We start from the raw sequence: 23,179 nt of genomic DNA, 5'->3' as shown, positions 1-23,179 counted from the left end.
GGAGGAGGAGGATGACTAGCAGGAGGAGGATGAGGAGGAGGAGGACGAGGATGTGAATGAAGTTGACTAGGAGGAGGAGGAGGAAGAGGAGGAGGAAGAGGAGGGGGTGGAGGAGAAGGAGGGGGAGGATGAGGACGAGGATGAGTAGGAGAAGGACGAGGAGGAGGAGGAGGAGGAGGAGGAGGAGGAGGAGGAGTACGAGGACGAGAAGGAGGAGGACGAGAATGAGGAGGACGAGGAGGAGGACAAGGACGATGACAAGGAGGTGTAGGACGAGGAGGAGAAGGATAATGATGAGGAAAAGGATGAAGATGCAGATGACAAGGAGGATGATGAGGAGGATGAGGAGGAGGACGAGGAGGAGGAGGAGGACGAGGAGGAGGACGAGGAGGAAGAGAAGAATGACGATGATGAGGAGGATGAGGAGAAGGACAATGACAACGAGGATGAGGAGGGGGAGGAGAAAGGGGAGGAGCAGGAGGAGGAAGAGGAGGAGGACGACGACAAGGACTAGAGCAAGTATAAGGAAGATGGGGAGGAGGAGGAAAACAAGGAAGAGGAGGAGGCAGAGAAGCATGAAGAGGAGGAATAGGAGGAGGAAGAGAGAGGACAAGGACAAGGAGGATGATGAGGTTGAGGAGGAGGAGGACAACGAGGAGGAGGAGGAGGAGAAGAAGGATGAGTACGAGGACGAGTAGGAGAAGGATGAGGATGAGGAAAAGGATGAAGATGCAGAGGACAAGGAGGACGAGGAAGAGGAGGAGGAGGAGAAAGATGAACAGGAGGAGGAGGAGGACAAGGAGGAGAATAAAGAGGAGGAGGACAAGGATGAGGAGGACCAGGAGGAGAAGGACGAGGAGGATGAGGATGAGCAGGATGGGGAGGACGAGGAGGAGGAAGAGGAGGAAGATGAGGAGGAGGAGAAGGAGGAGAATGAGGATGAGGAGGACAATGAGGAGGATGAGGAGGATAAGGATGCGGAGGATAAGGAGGAGGAGGATGAGGAGGAGGACAAGGATGAGGAAAAGGACAAGGATGAGGAGGACAAGGAGGACGAGGAGGACAAGGAGGACAAGGAGGAGGAGGACGAGGAAGACGAGGAGGAGGAGGAGGTATAGGAGGATAAAGAGGATGAGAATGAGGATGTGTAGGAGGACATTGAGGAGGAGGAGGATAAGGATGAGCAGGACAAGGAGGTGGAGGAGGAGGGGGAGGACTAGGATGACAAGGAGGACAAGGAGGACGAGGATGAGGAGGAGGAGGACGAGGAGGAGGAGTAAATGGATGATGAGGACGAGGAGGAGTGCGGGGGTTTGTAATTTTCCCTTCTTCCCCCCATTCACCCTGCCCCTTTCTTATGCGTTCCCTGTGTAAATAATGACGGGAGACAAGTCCATTCTATAATGTCAACAAGTCTCAGTTTATTCCAAGCACACATGTACAGTTATACCCGTTATAATGAAGCTCATGCATATTGCAAAACTTAGGCTCATCATTGGTGTATTAAAAACAGGTCAACCCCGCCTTTGGAGCTTTCTGAGCTTGCTTTGTTTTCCCTTACATTTATCTTTTTGCTGAACATTCTACTGTTGGGAACCAGCTTACCCAAGGACATAAGATATTATTGCTACATCTGCTATTGCTGCACTGTGCAATTTATAGCTACTGCTTCACTAACTGCACGTAGTCATGTCCTTTCTCACGAAGCCATTCATCCACAAAACTCTCCACATTTCTTATCAGTCATGCTGTGACATTCAATGGTTCATTATCAGCAGCTGTATCCCCTGAGGGAGGATTGATTGTGGAAGAGATAAGGAAAAACTGCCCACTTAACACAGGACAACTGCCATGCAGATGGCAAAAAGAACACATCTTGCTTTTCAGTCTGGGACAGGAGGACACAAACAAAATCAGCTGAGAAGGCAGCACTCTGAAAATCAAATCAGAACTGACAGAAAATGAATGGGACAGAAATTAATAATTCTGATAGTTTTACTTGTTATCAAAATAAATCACACCCACCCAGCCCCACACAATTCTGACCCCACACCCTCAAATTTGGATCTCACTTCTCCCGATCTCCTTCCAACCCCATCTCATCCTGGAGGCTGAGGAATTGAGCAATTTTGGCATGGGACTGAGGTGAGAACCAGCCATTTTGAGATAGGATTGAGTCACTTTAGGTGACAGACAAATCCACTTCGGGTTTTGGAGTGCAAAGATATGGAGAATACTACCAGATATCCCCCAAGAACCTACAAATCCTCCAGAATATGTTCCCAAACAGTAAAGTCCACCTCAAATACCTCTTAAATGGTGGGACTTCTGACATCTCTGGTCAATACTCTTTTTAGTCATTTTTCAGGTGTTTTTAAGTGATAAAGACAAATCAGAAGTAAATTAGGGCCAAACCAAAACCAGAGACCCCTTGAGCATCTCCTGGACACTGGACAAAACAAACTCAGCAGAAATCAAAGTTAACCCTACATAAAATGCCTTGAGGAAGATTTGCTCTTCCCACAAGTCATTTCTGATGGAAACACAAATAAATCCCAAACATGAATAGACAAACAACAGAAGCAATTCTCTGGCAATTCCAAATTTCATCAGTTCCAGCACAGCTCCAGCTCAGATGCTGGCAGGTTCCAAAAAAAAAAAAAAAACAAAAACATGGAAAGTTGGCCCAATACAGATTATTAAAGGAAGGGAAAGGTCTGTGTAGCTATCACAAAGGTGACAGGGACCAAGAAAATAATGATTCTCCCCCCAAAGCCCATGAATTCAGAAGTTATTTGGGAATTTAGCTACTTGAGCTGGGCTTCTTGTAGGATTTAAGTAGCCTTGTGTTCCTCACTTTGGGGTGAATGATCCTTGTCAGTCTTGCTGGTATCATTTGGTCCCTTTCCTCCAGTGATTTTAACAGAATTTTCAAAGAAGGAAAACAAAATATTTTCTTTACACTGGCCACCCACAAGAGCCATTTTCCTCGTAAGTTCTCCCAAAAGTCACTCAGAGGAAGCTGCATCCAAGCTTCCAAGAGTTCCTCCAGAAAGAGCCACAAACTCCTCAGAGGAGAGAAACATGCTGTTGTCAAAGGCACCTGGGGTCAGACAACAGAGCCCTGAACTCACTGTGTAAAATAATGTTGCAATCTGGATAATAAAATTGTTAGAGAGATGCCTCTGCCCCAATTCAGGTGCTAAGGAGACCAAATCCAAAGTGGATTTTATTGACCAGTAAATGTGAAGTGAGAGAGATGGAAAGAAAAAGAGGAGAGAGCAAGGGAGTGACAGGGTCAGAGATCTCCCTAGAAGCGGGGCAAGTGTGACGTTGTCCCCTGTGTGCGTGGCTTTCCCAGGGTGGGGGTTTTACACCGGAGCCAGTTTGGGTAAGGGGGGTGGTGTTCACCCTCCACCCCGAGCAGGGATTGCCTCACTGTTTCAGGTTACAGTGTCAGATGTAACCAAAAGTGTTTTCAGTCCCCATCTCCATAAACTGTTATCAACAGGTGGGGCAGTGTTCTTTATCTCTTCCATGGCTCAGCCCTGATAACGCCCACCAGGTGCCATCTTCTGTTAATGGGCCATTGAGTGTCACTGCAGCACTGATAAAATTACATCATCCCATTGTGGGATGCTCCGCCCAGGGGGAGGAACCAAGCATTCCTACCTGGATATAATCTCACCCTTGCAACACAACGACCACCTTGCCTACTGGATTCCCAGAGGACAAGAGCTCCATAAGCACCACTGGACCTTCAGAGGAAGACCAGACCCTTCTACAGGATCACTGCTTTGACAGAATCACATTCATCACTCCAGCTGGACTGCAGCCACCATTTCATCAGCCTGCTACCACCACCCTGAGCAACGGGGTGTCAGGGTATATCGTGACTCTGTCAGATTAAGCCAGTGTTTCTCTATCATTGCCTTGATCTTAATTTTCTTATTCAATTGTCATTCTGGCTTAGACTCTCCCCCTGGTTTGCTTTGAAGCCAGTACAAAACTCACTGTGCTCATCACTTGTTTTCCTCCCAAAACAGAATTTCCCGTACCCAAATATTCGCCAGATGGAGAAGAAGGTTGCGAGGAAGAGGAAGATGCCTCAGGACTCCCAAGCAGGTGAGGAGGAAGTCAGTGCCCCTTTCCCCCTCTCTCCTGCTCCATCTCCCAGCCCAGCACGGCCCCCTGCTGCAGGACAGCCCCGCTGCCGGTGCCCTCCTGCCAGGGACGCACTTGGGGGATCTCCTTGCCCTTCCCTGTGGCATGGAGGCAAATCCCATCTACTCCTTGTCCTTCCTCCTCCAGAGCAAGAGCTGATAGTGGAGACCAGGAAGGACAAATCCCTGCAGCAGAACCTCATGGAAGAAGCTGTTTTGAGCAACTCCACATCGCAGGAATCCAACGGGGAGGAAAAGCCCTGGAGATCCCAGAGGAGGAAGGGCTGCAAGGCCAGCCCAGGGTGTTCTGAGGAGGAAAGACCCACCCTGGGCTAGGAAGGTGGGCAGAGCTTCAGCCAGAGCTCAGAGCTGGTGGTCCCTGAGCAACATCATGATGGGGAGAAGCCCTACAAGTGCTTGGAGTGTGGGAAGAGCTTCAGGCAGAGCAACAATCTGAAATGACACCTGATGATCCACACCGGGGAATGGCCCTACGAGTGTGGGGAGTGTGGGAAGGGATTCAGCTGCAAATCCCATCTTGTCAGGCACTTACACATCCACACTGGGGAGAGGCCCTACAAGTGTGGGGAGTGTGGGAAGGGCTTCAGACGGAGCTCCGACTTCATCATCCACCAACGCTTCCACACTGGGGAGAGTCCCTATGAGTGTCCCAAGTGTCAGAAGAGGTTTCACAATAGCTGCAATCTCCTTGTACATCAGCGGATTCACACGGATGAGAGGCCCTTCCGCTGCCCTGACTGCAGGAAGGGCTTCAAACACAACTCCACCCTCGTCACACACCAGCACATCCACACTGGGGAGAGGCCCTACATGTGCCCCACTTGTGGGAAGAGGTTTCAGAGCAGCTCCCATCTCCTCCGGCATGAGCAGATTCACACCGAGGAGAGGCGTTTCCTCTGCTCCGACTGTGGCAAGGGCTTCAAGCACAACTGCCACCTTGTCAGGCACTGGCGCATCCACACCAGGGAGAGGTCCTACGTGTGTCCCCAGTGTGGGAAGAGCTTCACCCAGAGCTCTCACTTGACCAAACACCAATGGAGCCACCGGTAAGGGAAGCCCTGAAAGTTCCCCAGCTGCAGGAAGAGCTTTGTGCACTGCTCCAGTTTCATCCCCCATTGGAGGACCCTGTTGGGAAGAGCCCTGATGATCCATGTTCCCTGTGATCCATGCTGGGAAGACACCTGTCCCTTTTCCTGCCCCTACCAATGGCCTGATATGGGATTGAAGAACATGAGGGTCTGGCCATGGCCCTGTCACTACATTCACTCCTGCCTCAGGTCATTACCAGGGGCAGGAAAGGGACTCTCTCTCTGTCTTTCCCTGAGGAGAAGGGTGTCCTTTCCATGCAGGAGGAAACACGTGGCCAAAAAGATACAACTGATGGTGATGTAGTTTTCCCTGTAACTGGTTTTTCTTATCCCTTCTGTTGTTAATATTTTTTCTGTTTCTGTTTATTCCTTATCTTGTTGCTGTTCCCAGTAAATTGTTCTTATCCCAGCCTGAGATCTTTCCCTTTTTTCCTTCAATGGAAGGTGGGAGGGCAATGAGTGCCTGCGGGGTTTGAGTGGGAGCAGGAAATTGAGAAATGCCATTCCTGAACCCCGGCCTGTGGAAACCGAGCATCCCAGCTGGTGCCAGCCCTGGTGGCCATGGCAGCAGCCTCGGGAGCGGGTCCCTGGCTGGGGCTGAGGGAACCTCTTCACTCTGGTGCCCAGGGACAGGAGTGGAGGGAGCAGCTGCAGCTTAGTCGGGGCAGGCTTAGGTTGGATCTCAGGAAAAGGTTTTTGCCCAGAGGCTGCTGGGGCGCTGCCCAGGCTCCCCAGGGAAGGGTCACAGCTCCAGGGCTCTCTGAGCTCCAGCAGCGTTTGGACAGTGCTGCCAGGCCCAGGCTGACAGTGTTGGGGTGTCCTGTGCAGGGCCAGCAGTTGGTCTCCATGGAGCTGCCCAGGGACTGACCATAGCAACAGGGGCTGGGGATGGTTGCCATGGAAACTGACCATAGCAACAGGGGTGGGGATGGTTGCCATGGAAACTGACCATAGCAACAGGGTTTCCTGGTGATGGTTGCCTTCTAAGGATCAGATTTGTCACAGGCCCTCAGAGGGGTTCCATGGGGACTTTCCAAGAGCCTCCAGGTTGTTCAAGAGCTGGAATGTCACACACAGAGACAGGGGCTCCATGGAGACCTCCCAAGGGTTTCTGGGGATGGCAAGAGCCGTGTGGTCAGAGGCAGTCACAGCCATTCCATGGTGACATCCCAGGGCACCTTGGCCTGCAAAGGCACCGATCTGTCACAGGCACTCACGGGGGCTCCACAGTGACATCCCAGAAGTCCCCAGGCTGCCAAAGAGCCGGGATGTCACAGGTACTCAGAGGGGTTTCTGTCATGGGCAGAGAGGGAGCTTCAGGCAAAAGCTTTATTTCTTTATTGGAGAAACTCCTGCTGAGTCATGAGATGGAGAAACACAGCAGGCACCATGGGTTCTAAAAGCCCTGAAGAGCCTCCTGACTTCTAAAATTCTTTTTAAGAGAAGAGACTGGGAGTGACTGGATGCAATCCCGGCCCCAGAATTTGTCAATGGTTTATGTATAAACAATTGGACAGGTAGAATTGAACAATTTGTCAATGCAATTTTTCATACAGGATTAATGATGGAATACCAGATATATTCATATAAATACAATCAGATCATGATTAGACAATAAGCTCTTAACCAGAGTTATTTACTCCACAGTCCAGAATCTATAACAATTCTAGGATATTCTGCTCTAGGAAGCAATTTTGAAGTCAGCAGGGCCTTGCTGGAGTGGTTTGAGCCCATTGCAGGGAGAGCCTCCTGCTCCAGCAGGAACTGCCTTTCCTGTGCCAGGAGCAGGGCAGGTCCCGCTGCAGGAACAGCCCCAGGCCAGCCCCAGCACAGGGAAGGCCTCGGGCACAAGGGCAGAGTGCCGTGCTGGGAGCTGTGCCAGGGACAGCCCGAGGCACCAAAGGCACCTTGGCAGCAGCAGCTGCTTGCAGGGCATGGCCAGAAGCCTCCCTTGGCACCCGGCCTGGTGGCCAGCGCTGCAGAGCTGCTGCCTCAGGGCTCATTTCTGGCTGGGCTCTGAAAAGCCACTTCTGCTCCAGGAGCCTGACTGGGAAGCCATTGGCCCAGCACCTTGGGGACAAGATATAAACAACAAAACTCTTCATGCCAGCAGACACAAGGCAGGGGCAGAGGAAAGGGGAGAGCCAGGCCCAGGGGACACGGCTCCCATGGTGATGGCTGTGAGGTCACTGCCCTGCAGCAGCCTGGCTGCCCTCAGCAGACATTCTGGTCAGAAGAGTTGTGAGGGCACCCAGCACATCCGAGAACCCACACAACAGGAATTCCATCCTTGGGGAGGGGATTTCACTGGGTCAGGTTGGACACATTCCCTGATTTTGGAGCATTCCTGGGATGGGGAATACATCTCTGTGGAAAAACAGTTGCCATTTTGTGTCACTCTCATAATTATAAAATATTTCGTCCTTCTAACAAATGTAAATCCGCCCTCATTCAGTTTAAATATATTGATCCTTATTCTGTCACTGCAAGATTTTGAAGAAAATAACTTTTACTGTTTTTCCATTTTCACAGACCTCGTAGAGGACCCAAAAAACTCCCAAGATGGGGTTTGGAGGCCTCATCACATAACCCGCAGGTAGAGGCTGCAGACTCTGGGGTCAGTGATAGGGTGATTGAGGACAGAACAGGAATGGCCTGGGAGGGATTGAAGGGTGACTTCAGAGAGGATGGAGATTTTCTTCCTTGTATAAAACAGTGGGAGAAAGAAATAATGGAAACAAGGACAGGTGGGGAGGCCCAGACTGAACACCAGGAGAAAGGAATTTCCCTCTCAGGGTAGGGCTGTGGTGCAACACGTTCCCAGCAGGAGCCTGGAGCAGCCCAAGGCTTTGTGTGGCCAGGCAGGGGCAGCAGGAGGCAGAGCTGCCAGCAAAGGAAGGGCCAGCGAGGTGGGGCAGCCGGGGGTGACGACAGCCTGCAGGGACAGAGGCGCAGGGCAGGGACACCGTGGGACAGCCTGGGCTGCAGAGGGCTCAGGGATGTGCAGCAGCTGCAAGGCCCTGACAGAGCCAACCTGTGCAGCCCTTTGGCCATGGCTGCTGGCCCTGGGCCTGAGGCCACCAGGGGACAAGTGACCCTTGCAGCCCTGGGGCCTCAGTGCCTCCTTGTTCCTGCTCAGCAGCCTGGCAGGGGCCGCCCCATGGTCCTGCCCTTGGCACTGCACATCCCCACATGCCAGTGCCCATCCCGGGAAGAGCCCTGAGCAATGAGGGAGGGACAGGATCTGCCTTGCCAGGGGCTGGGGCTCAGGCCTGGGCCCTTTGCATTCCTGAAACACATCCAGGTTTGCTCAGCACCAGAGACACCTTTCCCTTGCTTGTCCCCAGCTGTCATCAGTGTCTCCAGTGTTCTGCTCTGACTGGAACCTGGGGACACTTTCTCAGTGTCCCTAACAGGGATCTCTTCAAAGTACAAGAAACTTTAGTGTTTCAATGTAACTGAGACCTTGAGAGTTTTTTGACATCACTGAGGGGGATATGACATCACAGAGCTGGCTGTGATGTCCCAGAGTAGGGTGTGAGGCCATAGAGCAGACTCTGCCACCATAGAGGGTGGCTCTGTGGCATCAGAGGGTGGGTTGTGACATCACAGAGCAGGCTGTGACATCACAGAACAGACTGTGACTTCACACAGTGTCTTTGTGACATCACAGTCTTCTGTGACATCACAGCACTGCTTTATGGCATCACAGGGTGACATAGTCGAGTTGGCTCTGTGATATCACAGGGGCTCTGTGACATCACAGAGATGGTTGTGTGACATCACAAGGCCTGTATGACATTACAGACTGGGCTGTGACTTCACTGGGCAGCTATGTAACATCACAATGGCTTTGTGACATCACAGGGGCTGTGTGACATCACTGGGGCTATGTGAGGTCACTGGGGAGGTCACTCTACCCCAGCCCCCTCCCAGTTCCCCCAGAGAAGTCCAACACTGCTCGTGCACAGCGGGGTCCCCTGTCCCCCCGGGTCCCCCCACCCCCGGTGCCGCAGCCTCCCCCAGAGGATGTTCCACGAGATCGACCCCAGAGCCTGACACGGGGACGGGGGCTAGAGCCATGGGGGGTGGGACAGGGGGACAGGGACCCCCCCGGCAGCGTCCCCGTGTCCCCCAGGGCCAGACCCTGGGCCAGGGCTCCTTCACCCTGTGACCAACGAGGGCTTGAGAGCGCTGAAAAAATCCCCAGCAAAAACCAGATTTAATATTAAGTGACAGCAGCACAAAGTTCCTTGGCAAGAGTCACTCTGCTCCTGACTGGACACTTCAGGCACAGCAAGGAAACAAAGCAACAACAAAACCAAACAAAACCCAGGCAATCAAACCAGAAATGAAACACAAACTGTCCCTGTGTGAGTGTGACACAAGGACAGTAAGGGCAAGTATAAAAGGAATATGGCCCAAAAGCTGAACACCTCAAACCTAACAGAACTTAACTTCAGCCTTTAACTTCTATTTTAAACGTCACAATTAATCTAAAGAACTGAGCTTGACAGTATTTAACCTATCTTATAACCTATGACTTTGCAATTTAACAAAGGAATAAGATTTAACAATATTCAACTTAGCTTATAACTTCTATTAACCATAAGAACTTAGCAAAAAAACAACTTTTAGTAGCATTTAACTTAACTTAGACCTCATAATTTAACCTCACTTACAGGCCTGACTGGCTCAGTTATCCAAGGCACTCAGACCCCTCAGGGAGCAGCATTTCTGCCACATTTCCCCAGCACAGGCACTCCTGTGTGCACACAGACACAGAGAGTCAGTGCAAGGCACCTGTGAGAAATTCCCCTGAGCAAAGGGAAATGTTCCCTGGGGATGCTTTGGCATCTCCCCAGCAGGGAAGGGTTGAGCCTGGAGGAGTGGGGGGATCGGCCCAGGCTCCCTCGTTGTTGGGGATCCCCGAGTGCAGCAAACGGGAGAGTTCCCGGCTCGGAGAGGCCCCACTCAGAGGGAGTCGCTGGCCCAGGAGAGCTCCAAGGGCTCCTTTTGGAGCGCTGTTTGTAGGGCCCCAAGAGAGGGGCTGCATCCCAGCCATGTTTCATCCTGGCCGCACTTGGCATCAGCAGCTTTCTTTGGCAGGGTGAGAACAGGGATGTTGTGCCACCGAGGGAACACAAACAGTTCCCAGGGCTGCTCCTAAAGCAGCCAGGAGCTGGCTGGGCAGCAGCAGTGCTGGAGCAGAGCGTGTTTGTGCTGAGCTCCAGAGGAGCTGAGCCCAGGGGCTGCTGGCCAAGGCCAAGGCCAGCGAGCATTTCTCAGCTGGCAGGGCGGCCTGAGAAGGGGAGGGGGGAATGCACCAGCACAGGAACCATGGAACCAAGGGACCATTGTGACACTGTGGGGCACCATGGAACCAAGGGACCATTGTGACACTGTGGGGCCTGTGAGACCAAGGGACCATTGTGACACTGTGGGACCTGTGAGACCAAGGGACCACTGTGACACTGTGTGGCACCATGGAATGTCGGGATCATTGTGACACTGAGAGGCCCCATCAAACCAAGGGTCCATTGTGACACCACAGGGCCTCATGGAACCGTGGAGACCATTATGACTCTTTGGGGTGTCATGGGCCCAAGGGACGATTGTGACATGGCGAGACCCCAGGGAGCCAAAGGTCCACTGTGACATTGCAAGGCCTCATGGAGTCATGGAGACACCATTAAGAGAATTCACAGCCTCATGGAACCAAGGGGCCATTGTGCCTCTGTGGGGCACCATGGAACCAAGGAGACCATTGTGACACTGAGGCGACTCATGGTATCATGGAATACATTGGGATACTATGAGGGCCCATGGAATAAGCAAAGCATTGTGACACTGTGAGGCCTCACGGCACCAATGAGACCACTGTGACCCTGGGGGTCCCCACAGAACCAAGAGGACCATTGTGACACTGTGGGGCCTCGTGAAACCAAGAGGCCTTTGTGGCACTGCAGGGCTGCAGGGAACCAAAGGTCCATTGTGACACTGCAGGGCCTCGTGTCATCAGTGTTCCATTGTGACCCTGTGGAGCCAAAGGAGACCATTGTGACACCACAATCCCCAGGGCCGAAAGGTCCATTGTGACATTGTGGCCTCATGGAACAGAGGAGTCCCGTGCCATTGTGGGGCCTGGGGAACCACGGAGACCCCTGGGACACTGTGGGGCCCCAAGGAACCAAGGGAACACGGAACAGGTCTGGCTGGTTTGGCCTCCAGGGGCTGCCTGACAGCTTGGCACCTGGAGGGTCTCTTCCCATCTGCTATTGAAGCACTGGGGCTCGGGGCTTTCCTTCCTATGGAAAAGAACTCTCCTTCTCCTCTAGGCACACATGGCCTGAATTGGGATTTCACCTCCATTTCCTTATATCCAGGGATTGTTCCCATGGACATATTGCCAGGACAAATCTGGCAGGCAGTTGTTTGGTAAGGGTCATTGCTTATCTGTCCCTAAAACACTGGGGAAGGCTCAATGCTTTCCTTCCTTTGGGAAAGAACTGTCCTGCTTCTCCAGGTGCCCATGGCCGAAATTGGGATTGTCTCCAAAATTCCCTAAATCCAAAGACTGCTCCCAGACAAAATCTGCTATTTCTGAAAAGTCTGGCTGGCCTTGGCCTAGTGAGGCTCTCACCTGCCTTCCAAACAGTGGGGCTCTGTGCTTTCCTTCCTATGGAAAAGAAATGTTCTTCTCCTACAGGTGCCAATGGCCATACTTGGATTTCACCTCCAGCACTGCCTGACAGACTGGAGGAGATTGTTGGCTGGAAACATTTGATGTGTAGGGGAGGAAGGGACAGGTTCAGCCTTGCCCTGCCCTGGAACCCCAGCCTTGCCCTGCCCTGGAACCCCAATCCCCCCAGAGCCTCTATCCCAGCCCAGCAGTGTCTGCTAGTCCCTGGCACAGCACAGGCAATGCTCCACAGCCACCTCTGGAGCCCCAGCCCAGCTCCTGAGTGACCAAATGACCCCAAGTCCCACCTGGGGGAAGGGCCCAGGAAGACCAAGGGGAATTTAAGGCTGACCACAAGGCAAGCACACATCTTGACTCTACCTCCTCTTGGAATTTCCAGTTGAACACCACTGGAATCCAGGAGCTGGTACCTTTGTGTGCTTCTCTGTATCTATTCTGTCTTTCTCTCTTTCTGTGTCTTAATCTTCTACTTCTCTCCTCTTGAACATTTTGATTAACTTAAAATAGATCAGGCTTGAAGTTGGTGAAGCTGAATCAAGATGCTTTGTGGCTGACAATCCATCAGACCCTGTCCCTACCCCCACCCCACCATTTCCCCCATCCAAGCCCTGGCACTCAGAGCAGCCTTGTGCAAATCTGAGCTCCTTCCAGCCCAGGCTGCACCTGCAGGTTTCAGCTCCTGGGCTCCAACTCCCACCTGCTTTCCTTGGAGAAGGAGCTGCCCCAGACACAGAGGGATGTTCATTTCTTGCCAGCCAACAAAGCCAAGGGAAGGCACAGCTCCATCAAATGCAAAAGTCATTCCTCTGCTGGATATTAAATCTGCTTTGCACAGCAGACAGTCTCAGAGCAATGGAAAACTCCTTCTGTGCCCAGCACTGATCCCAAGGTCCCCCCAAACCCTCCCTGCCCCGATTTTGCCCAGATTTGCTCTTTGCACACAGGAGTCACAGGCTGAAGGCAGGAGCTCCCTCCATGGCCAGAGGGAGGAAAAGAGGGAAAGTGGATGAAGAGCTCTCCTGAGCAGAGCCAAGGTCCAAGTGCAGCCCCTGCAGTGGGAACCACAACTCATCAGGTTTGTGTTCTTTGGGCTCAGGGATGGTGACACTCAGAGGCACTGAAAGGCTTCTTGCCAACAAAGACAAATTGAACATTGGAACAGTTTAATAAACATCACAGCTCTTTCCTCAGCTCCCTGTGATGTCCCAGCAGCATCTGACATGTCCCCCATCCCCAAGGGATTTCTTTACAGGAACAGTTCTAGACAAAGACATAAGAAAGTGTAATTCTGTGATAGATATAAACAAAATTAGGATGCTGATTACTGATATATTAATATGAACTTCAGAAAGTCAACTCCCTGAAACTCAAAGCATGAAACCAGTCAGCTGAGAGACACTTGAATGACCAGAGAGCACCTAGAGGAGGAAATCTGGGAACAACAGCTGGTCTAGTGGACAGATATCTTTTGACATGGCTTTTCAACAGAAGAGGTGGAAACAAGTGAAGGAAGCAGGAGACAAAGTAATACACTAAATATTGGTGACACATGAGGACAGGAAGATCAGTTTTTCTTCTCCTTCTGCCATCAGTACACCTCCAGGAAATTCCTGTTCAGGGAGGGAAAATTTTACTGTTTCTTAAAAGTACTCAAGTGGCCCAGATAATACTAATTGTGGGAGGTGGCCCTGGGTAGGATTCTCCAGGAATGACACGGGAAACCACAGTGGTATAAGGAAAAGTATTGCCCCTGGATTGCTGCTTTCCCCATGCAGATGAATGTATGTCTGTCATGCACTGTACACTCCCCAGTTCATGTCTGTCATTGGCTGTACTATCCCCCCTGTTCTAGAAAGTTCTCTGTTCTCGTTATTCCCAGTGGTTCTCTCTGTAAACCACTCCTTCCCTTTTTCCCTCATTGGCCCAGTTTATGTCACTCTACCCCTGCTCCTCCCTTACACCCCTTCCCTTTGGAGCTTTTGTACCCTAGCCACCCCTTCCCTTTCCCAGTTTTATACTCTGGCCCCTCCTTCCCACTCACACTTGTAGCCTGCTTCCCCTGCGTGCAGGTGTCTCCCCGCTCCCGTTCCCGTCTCCTTTGTCCTCGTTCTACCCTCCATGAACTCACGTGGACTGCAGCAGCTCAAGAGCCCTTCCGTCTTTTGGTGGAGATTTTATTACGCTGTCCAGGCACCTGTAGATCAGCCAGCAGTGGACTGCACTGGGGGACTTGATCCGAGGCCGCCTGTAATGAATGTCCTTGTATAATATGAAATGTACAAGTATTAAAACCTATGCCCCTTTCCAGGCAGACATCAGCTGTGTGCCCATGAACAGGCAGTGCCACTTGTGCCCTGAGGTGCCGAGCTGGGATTGGATCTCTCAGAGAGGAGCTGAGGGAGAGCAGAGCACCTTGCAAGCTGCAGGTCCCTGCCAGCCCCGCAGGGCTCCTGTGCCATCAACATCTGCTCTGCTCCAGTCTGGAACAGGGCCCAGCACGGTGCCGGGACCATCAGAGAGCTGAGGTGTGTACTGGAATTCCATGCCCTCCCCATGGCACAGCAGCCCTGCATTTCCCTGCTCCAGCCTTGGTCTCCAGCACAGCCATGGAGGCTCTTTGGGCTCCTGAGTGTTCCTGCAGCCCCCAAGGGCAGCTGAGCTCTGCCTTGGGCACAGGCAGCCCTGGCCAGCGCAGGCCATGCTCAGCAATTCCTTGTCTGTGCCCGGCCTTGCTGCCAGCCCCGGCAGCGGCTGCGGGGCCCCTCTGTGGCCCTGTGCTGGCCCAGCCATGGTGCCACAGCCCCTGTGCAGCCCAGCCCAGGCCAGGAGCATTGGGGCTGGGAACGGCCCCTGTGCCGTGGGGCCCTGGGCAGCCTTGGGGCTCTGTGCCCCATGGCCTCGCTGCTGGGCAGCCTCTGCCAGCTCCTGCAGAGCCCGTGGCACCTGTGGGGCTGCACAGACAGCCCTGCCCGGGCTCTGCCGGCCTCTGGGCCAGCAGAGAGGCGGCCAGGGCTGGCCATGGCCGGGAACAGGCCCTGAGCCCCGCAGGAGGATGGAGCTGGGCCACAGCCAAACTCAGCCCAGGGCAGAGCTGGGCTCAGCAGCCAGGGCTGCCCAGGGCTGGCACAGACAGAGGCTGGCGCTGACAAATGTCCTCGGCCCCTCCCTGGTCTGTCCATGCCCCCAGGGCACAGAGCAGCCTCCTCTCTCGGGCTCTTGCCTGTTTTCAATGCCTGCCCAGGCGCTGGCCCTGCCCCACACGGCCTGGGCTGAGTCCTGCCCCTGCCCGCTCAGCCAGGCTTAGCTGGACACTGATGGTTTCTGTGCCAGGCTCTCCCAGCCCAGCCCAGCTCCCTGCCAGCTCTGCCAGCTGCCCTGAGCTCTGGGCAGCACCAAGGGCCTCTCCCCAGCACAGCCCAGCCGGCTCTGGCCCCACAGCTCTGCTCAGCCCAGGCTGCTCTGGGCACTGCCCCACGGCCTCAGCCCCTGCCAAGGGCACAGCAGCAGCTGCAGCTCAGCCAGGACTCAGCCCCACCATGGGGGAAGGGGCTTGGCCAAGGCCAAAGGAGCTCACTGGCTGCCCTGCTCCCCTCTGCCTGAGGTGCTGAGAGCTCTGAAGCCCCTCCTGCCATCCCATCTGCCCAGGCCAGCACAAGAGCCCCAGCCCTGGGGCCCTCCAGAGCTGCTCCTGCTCCAGGCCCAGGGCCCATCCCAGAGCTGGGGCAGCCACAGAGCTGTGCCCATTTCTGCTCATTGCTGCTCTGATGGGGATGAATCCTCAGCCACTTGGAGGTTCCTGATGAATTTTCCTACTCCAGAGGCCTCTTCTTTCTTGAGCTCTTTATTTCAGGAATTTAGTAAGAAAAGCTCATAAACATTTGTACAAACACACAAAACAGAGAAACTTGTGGGAATAATTTAAGTCTTCATTCTTCTGTGGTTAATTAGGCAGATTTCAGAAGTGAATATGCTATATTGAAAACAATGCAGAGAGAATTTTTTCTCCTTCTTTCTCTTCCTCTTTATATATTGATATCAACAATGTCCAATTGATATTGACCGACAGGAGCTTCTAATGTAGTTTGAATAGATATGAAAATCAAGACCCTTAACTGAAAATCAATAACACTTTGCCCCACTCTCTCCCCACCATTTCCCTCATGCAACCCTTTGCACTCCTAAGAATCAGGAATGGTGTGGCCAGCAGGAGCAGGGCAGTGATTCTTCCCCTGTGCTCATCCGTGCTTGGTCAGCGCCTCGAGTGCTGCGTCCAGTTCTGGCCCCCCAGTTTAGGAAGGACATGGAGGGGTTGGAGCTTGTCCAGAGAGGGGCAACAAGGCTCGGGAGGGGTCTGGAGCACAAGTGCTATGAGGAGTGGCTGAGGGAGCTGGGATTGTTTATCCATGAGAAGAGGAGGCTCAGGGGAGACCTCATCATTCTCTACAACTCCCTGACAGGAGGGTGCAGCCAAGTGGGGGTCGGGCTCTTTTCCCAGGGAACAGTGACAGGACAAGAGGACACAGCCTTCAGCTGCACCAGGGGATGTTTAGGCTGGACATCAGGAAATATTCTTCACAAAAAGAGGGATTGGGCATTGGAATGGGATGCCCAGGGAGGTGGGTGAGTCACCATCCCTGGAAGTGTTTCAGGAAAGACTGGATGTGGCACTCAGTGCCATGGTCTGGGTGACAAGGTGGTGTTGGGTCCCAGGTTGGACTTGATGCTCTCCAAGGTCTTTTCCAGCCTGGTTGATTCTCTGGTGATTGTGACACTGCAGGGCCCTGGGGAAGCAAGGGGCCACTGTGACACTGCGGGACCTGGTGGCACTAAGAGGACCATGGTGACACTGTGTGCGACATGGCACCACAGAGCCACGGGGCCACTGTGACATTGTGGGGCTGGATGGAAGCAAGGAGGGCATTGTGACAGTCGGGGTCCTGGTGGGACCACAGAGGACACTGTGACCCTGCAGGGCCTTGTGGAGCCATGCAGAGCTTTGTGACAGAGCAGGACCTTGTGTCATGATGGGGCCATTGTGACTCTGCAGGGCTCCATGGAACCAAGGGGCCAGTGCTGCCCCTCAGGGACTCGTGGAATGAAGGAAACATGTTTGACACCGTGGTGGCCTTGGGACCAAGAGGCCATTGTGACACTGTGGGACCAGGGCTTTGGGGGACCACAGTGACATTGAGACATTGCAGGGCCCAAGGATCCAAGGGACATTGTGACACCAAGGGGTCCCATGGAACCAAAGGGACATTGTGACACTGGGAGGCCTCATGGAATCATGGAGACCACTGGGACACTCTGGGGCCTCATGGAACCATGGTGACACCAAGTTGTCTGGGAGTGTGGATCTGCTGGATGGTAGGAGGGCTCTGCACAGGGCCCTGTACAGGCTAGATCCAGGGCCCAAATCCAACAAGGTGAGGTTTAAGAAGTCCAAGTGACGGGTCCTTCACTTTGTCCTCAACAACCCCTGCAGTGCTACAGGCTGGGGACAGAGTGGCTGGATAGGAGCCGGGCAGAAAGGGACCTGCAGGGACTGATGGACAGCAGGCTGGACATGAGTCAGCAGTGTGCCCAGGTGGCCAGGAAGGCCAATGGCTCCTGGGCAGGATCAGGAATGGTGTGGCCAGCAGGAGCAGGGCAGTGATTCTTCCCCTGTGCTCCGCACTGGTTGGGCAGCACCTCGAGTGCTGTGTCCAGTTCTGGGCCCCCCAATTTAGGAAGGACATAGAGGCCTGGAGCATGTCCAGAGAAAGGCAACAAGGCTGGTGAGGCGTGTGGAGCACAAGTGCTATGAGGAGTGGCTGAGGGAGCTGGGATTGTTTATCCTGGAGAAGAGGAGGCTCAGGGGGGACAAGGCAGTGTGAGGGCACAGGATGGACTTGATGATCTCCAAGGTCTTTTCCAAACTTGCTGATTCTGTGATTCTCTGAAACCACCCTTGGAGCAGTTGCAGGAGGAGCCCTGGGCCTCCTCTTCAGAAGCTCCAGCAGCCCAGGTCCCTCAGCTTCTCCTCACAGCCCCAAAGCCCATCCTGTCAGTCCTGCAGAGCCTCTGCAGCTCCTCCTCACTGCCCAGAACAGGGAGCCCCACAGCCAGACACAGCAGCCCAGATGTGCCCCCCTGGCCTGGGGTGCCTCTGGCAAGGGAGCAGCACCAGGCACTGCAGGAGCCTGCAGACAATTCCTGCAGCACTTGTGGGATGATTCTCCTCCCCAAGGGACGTTCCCATGGTGCCAAGTCAGGAACTGCAATGGGGAGTGGGGCCAGAGAGGAAAGGGCAAACAGGGATGGGCTGTGTGCAGGGGAGGGAACAGGGGTGGGCAACAGGAAGAAATCTGTAGCAGAAAGAGGAAAGAAAACAAAGGTGAAGCCAAGGAAATGCTCAGGGCAGTTTGGGGGTGGCTGCCAGGCAGCTCTGGCTCTGAGCAGCAGCGTCTGCAGTGGGACAGGAAACTCCCAGCTGATGGGAACAAACTTTCTGGCTGACTGCAGAGGCCAGGACAAAGCTGAGTGGTTTCCCTGGTGTCCCCAGCCCTTTCTGGCCCCAGGGGCTGATGGCATTTGTGCTGCCTCAGGTTCATGTCCCCACAGCACCAGCATGGGGATGCTCCCGCCTGCTGTGTGCAATGCAAACAGGGGCTCCTGACGTTTCTTTGTGGACAACATTAAAATGTACTACAAAGAAAAATAACCTCCAAAAGGAAAACAAGAAGTATCAAAATTTACTTGTATTAAAAGTGTTTTGCAGAAATTGGGCAGCAGTTTAATGTTCCTGAAAGCATCCAGTCATCAGTCTCCACACTGCACCTTTGAGCTCCTGGTTCCTCAGGCTGTAGATGAGGGGGTTCAGGGCTGGAGGCACCACCGAGTACAGAACTGACACTGACAGATCCAGGGATGGGGAGGACATTGAGGTGGGCTTCAGGTAAGCAAATGTGCCAGAGCTGACAAACAGAGAGACCACAGCCAGGTGAGGGAGGCAGGTGGAAAAGGCTTTGTGCTGTCCCTGATCCGAGAGGATCCTCAGCACGGCCCTGAAGATCTGCACATAGGAGAAAACAATGAACACAAAACAGCCAAAATATAGAAGAGCACTTGGCACAATAAGCCCAAGTTCCCTGAGTTTGGAGTGTGAGCAGGAGATCTTGAGGATTTGTGGGATTTCACAGAAGAACTGGCCCAGGGCATTGCCATGGCACAGGGGAAGGGAAAATGTATTGGCTGTGTGCATGAGAGCATTGAGAAAGCCACTGGCCCAGGCAGCTGCTGCCATGTGGGCACAAGCTCTGCTGCCCAGGAGGGTCCCGTAGTGCAGGGGTTTGCAGATGGACACGTAGCGGTCGTAGCACATGATGGTCAGGAGGGAAAACTCTCCTGAAATGAAGAAGGCAAAAAAAAATAGTTGGGCAGCACATCCTGTGTAGGAGATGGTTCTGGTGTCCCAGAGGGAATTGTGCATGGCTTTGGGGACAGTGGTGCAGATGGAGCCCAGGTCGCTGAGGGCCAGGTTGAGCAGGAAGAAGAACATGGGCGTGTGCAGGTGGTGGCCGCAGGCTACGGCGCTGATGATGAGGCCGTTGCCCAGGAGGGCAGCCAGGGAGATGCCCAGGAAGAGGCAGAAGTGCAGGAGCTGCAGCTGCCGCGTGTCTGCCAGTGCCAGCAGGAGGAAGTGGCTGATGGAGCTGCTGTTGGACATTTGCTGTGGCTGAACATGGGCACCTGTTCATGGAGAAAGGGACAGTGAAGAGTTAGAGGAGATGCCTGTAACTAAAAACAAAGACATTTCCCATACACCCTCTTCTGTAGCACACTTGGACGTACTTTTGTGTTTAAGAGTTCTGAGGTTTTCTTTATAAGCTCCCCAGTATTTTCCCAGTATTCTTGGATATCAAAATCTCTGCATTTCTGCTTCCCTCAGGGAGAGCAGAGCAAGTTCTGTGAGGGAAAGTGATGAGTGGAGAATGAAGGGAGATAGTCTGTCATTCTGACCTATTCAGAATTTCTCTGGGCATTAGACTTTCTCAGCTGGAGTATTATCACCTTCCCATACTTCCACTAAAAACTGCCAGGTACTGCTGAGAGCAGATGGATCCACCACAACCCAGATCCACATTTGTAGCCAAGGACTCACTTTGCTCATTTCATCAACCCAGCAGCATTTTCAGTCTCAGAACTCTTGCCTTTCCCCATCAATCTTATGACTCAAAGATGCTCTAGGACAGGTTGGCACCCTGCATTGAAGCTCCCAGCTTGGACTGAAATCTCAGGGAGACTTCCAAGTGTCCTTCTGATGGCACTGGATGAAGGGAGGTGCAGCTCCTTCCCTGGCTGCACTGCCAGCATTGCCCAGAGCCGGGCACTGGGGACAGCTGTGTCACCCTGAGCCAGCTGTGCCCCTGCCAGAGCCCCCAGTGCCGGGCAGCTGCTCCCAGCCCTGTGCTCTGCAGAGGGAACTGGGCCCGGGGCTGCAGAGCTGCCCCACGGCTCTGCTGCAGCTCTGCCTGCACAGGAGGGGCTGCACGCCTTGGAGCCCCGGCCCTGAGGGCAGAGGCTTGGCTGGGGCACAGGAGGGAGGGGGCTTGTGCAGAGGGAGGGGCTGCACTGGAGGGGATCCTCTGGACATCTCTAAACTCTCCCTGCCTCAGCATTTCTGGGTTTTCTTTTCTCTCCTTCCCTGATCTTCTCTCTGCTTCCTGGAGATTTTCCTCCTGCAGGTGTTTCCCTGTGCCTGATCTCTCCCTGCCAGCACTCCCAGACCCCAAATCTCTGTGCACTCTCCTTGGCCTGACAGAACCCTGCCTGTTTGCAGGGCACTGGCTGGGGGCAGGTTCTGTTTGCAGCTTGGAGAAAGGACAGCTCAGACTGAGCCTGATGGCTCCAGCAAAGGTGATGCTGCTGGTGTCCATGGGCAGACTGGCTGCAAGCACATTAGTAGGTTCTTTTGAACCTACTGATCACTAAAATAACAGTTCTAATGTCTCATGCACTTGTAAAAATTCATAATCCACCATTAATATTTATCCCCCTTCCCTGCCACTCTCCAATAATAGGAAAGTGAATAAAAAGTCTTAGGATATTTCCTCCTTTTTATCAAAATCTTTGTCTTGGGAAAATTCTATGAATGATCAGAAACCCTCAGCATGTCAGAACTTCATGAGTATTTTCAGCTCCCCTGCACCAGAAATACTCAGAGTTGTACTCACAGGGTCTGTGGGCATTGGGATGTTCCAGCTTTAGGAGATCACTCCAGGAGCTGCAGCTGCCTTGTCCTGCAGCCAAAGGTTCCTGTGCCAAGGGCTGGCAGTGATTCTGCCCCAGGCACTTCTCAGCCCCTTCCCAGCCCTGACTGATTGAAGCTCTCTGTGCCTCTGTGCTGTGCCCGGGCTGGCTGCAGGCAGTGCCCCAGCCCTGCTGGGCTGGGAGAAGAGCTGCTCAGCAAGAGAAATGTGCTTTTGAAGCTCTGCTTGGTTACCAGCATCACCCTCTGTGTCAGGAGCCTGGCCCAGCTCAGCAGCACAGACACAGCACAAGGACTTTAATGACCCTCTGGGGCTTTGTGCTCAGGCCCTGAACATCAGGCCCTGAGAAGGAGCTGCAGAAACTCCAAGTCAGAATCCAACTCCGAAGTTTCTTGGACTTTTAATGGGTCCCACTGAGAGACACGACTGAGAAAGTGTCCCCAGACCCAGGCAGAGCAGAGAACTGGAGGCACTGATGCCAGGTGGGGACACAGAGAAGCCAAGTCTTGGTGCCCTGGGGCACAGCAGGGTCTGTGCCACCAAGAGCTGTGAGGAGACACCTTGTCCTGAGGCCCTGGGGCCTCCTGGCACAGCCCCAGCCAGGCTGGGCACTGTCAGCCCCTGGTCCTGCCCTCAGCATCCCCCCTAGCCCACATCCCAGTGGGGTCAAGGATCTGCTGGAAGGAGTCCCTGGGGAGCCTTGGTCAGGAATGGCCCTGGGGGCTCTTTCATGCTCCCAGGGACTGAAGGTTTTTCAAAGGACTTTGGCTTTTGCTTTTGCCTTGGACTCTCTGAGAGCTTTGTGCAATCATGGCCTCCAATTATCTCCTGAAATTAGTCCCTGCAGAGTCTTTGTCAGTCACAGTACTTAGTGGGGCTCATTAATGCTTCAAGGTACTTCAGTTCTTTTAAGGTACTTGGTGTTTCACTTTTGTTACAGACTCTGTGAGAAGTTTGTGCAATCATGGCCCCAATTATCTGCTTTAATGAGTCCTTTGAGAGCTTTGTACTGACACTCAGTGGGGCTCATTAATACTCTGAGATACTCAACTTTTGTGAGGGTCTTTGAATTCTTCTTCGAAAATGAGAGGTTTTTGTACCATTTTGAGTGTCTGAGAGGTTTTTGTGCCATCCTGGCCTCCAGTTCTCTCCTCCAAGGAGTCCATCAGGAACGGTTGTTGGGCATGGACCTCAGTGGGTCCCATTAATACCTGGAGAAACTTTGGGGTTTTTTTCTGACTTTTGCCTCCTGGAAAGGTTTGTGCAATCTCCTCTCAGGCCCTGAGGTTCCAGGCCTCAGCTCCAAAGGCACCACGGGGCTCATTAGGATCAAGCAAGTCCTGACAAACCATGGCTGTGCCTCGATTTCCGTCTTGTCTGGGGCAGTTCATCAGGAAGATTTCTATGGTGGTTTTCGTTTGCCTATTTGATATTTCTCGGTCAACGCTTCAATTAGTGTGGTGGGTTCAGTGCTGGCTAATTACCAGTGCACACACTAGAATATACTTACTCATTTCCTGCTGTGAGATAGGATTAGGAGAAAGGCAAAGTGGGCTCAAAACTTCAAAAGAGTGTAAAGAAAAGTTTATTAACAGTAACTAAATGAAAGAGTAATAAGAATATGAACAAAACTTTCAGATCACATCCTCTCTCCATACAACCCGACAATGTAGAGACAAAACCTGAAATTTTCAGTCAGTTTACCACCTCTAGAATATTCTAATCTTTCTTCAGTTCACATCAGGAGAGAAGTACCTCTTGTTAATGTTATGGAGAATTCTCCACAAGAAAACAGATATCTCATGTCTATTCATTTCCACGAATAACCACTGCCTGGGAAAATCTGCAATTGTGAACTCCCTCCCATGTTTTCACAACATTTCCCACAGCTGTGTTTAGCGGCCATGCCAACTTATTGGGTATTAGTTTCAAGAGGAGTTGTTTAAGAGCAAA

General features: G+C 53.0%; 1 protein-coding gene across 1 annotated transcript; it reads right to left on the bottom strand.

The window, feature by feature from the left end:
- Window positions 1-18,178: 18,178 nt before the first annotated feature.
- Window positions 18,179-20,368, bottom strand: LOC110467737 (olfactory receptor 14A16-like). The gene has a single exon (XM_021524992.4). It carries the CDS (start codon window positions 19,681-19,683, stop codon window positions 18,751-18,753), a length of 933 nt encoding a protein of 310 aa, XP_021380667.3. The 5' UTR covers window positions 19,684-20,368; the 3' UTR covers window positions 18,179-18,750.
- Between the last annotated feature and the right edge of the window lie 2,811 nt (window positions 20,369-23,179).

This window comes from Lonchura striata, chromosome 37 (assembly GCF_050655825.1).
Source record: "Lonchura striata isolate lonStrDom1 chromosome 37, ASM5065582v1, whole genome shotgun sequence".
NCBI lineage: Eukaryota > Metazoa > Chordata > Aves > Passeriformes > Estrildidae > Lonchura > Lonchura striata.
The sequence above is the reverse complement of the archived record's forward strand: the minus strand, read 5'-3'. Positions and strand labels throughout refer to the sequence as shown.

Coding starts and splice junctions, on each gene's coding strand:
- LOC110467737 (XM_021524992.4), bottom strand. CDS start 19,683: ATGTCCAACAGCAGCTCCATCAGCCACTTCCTCCTGCTGGCACTGGCA.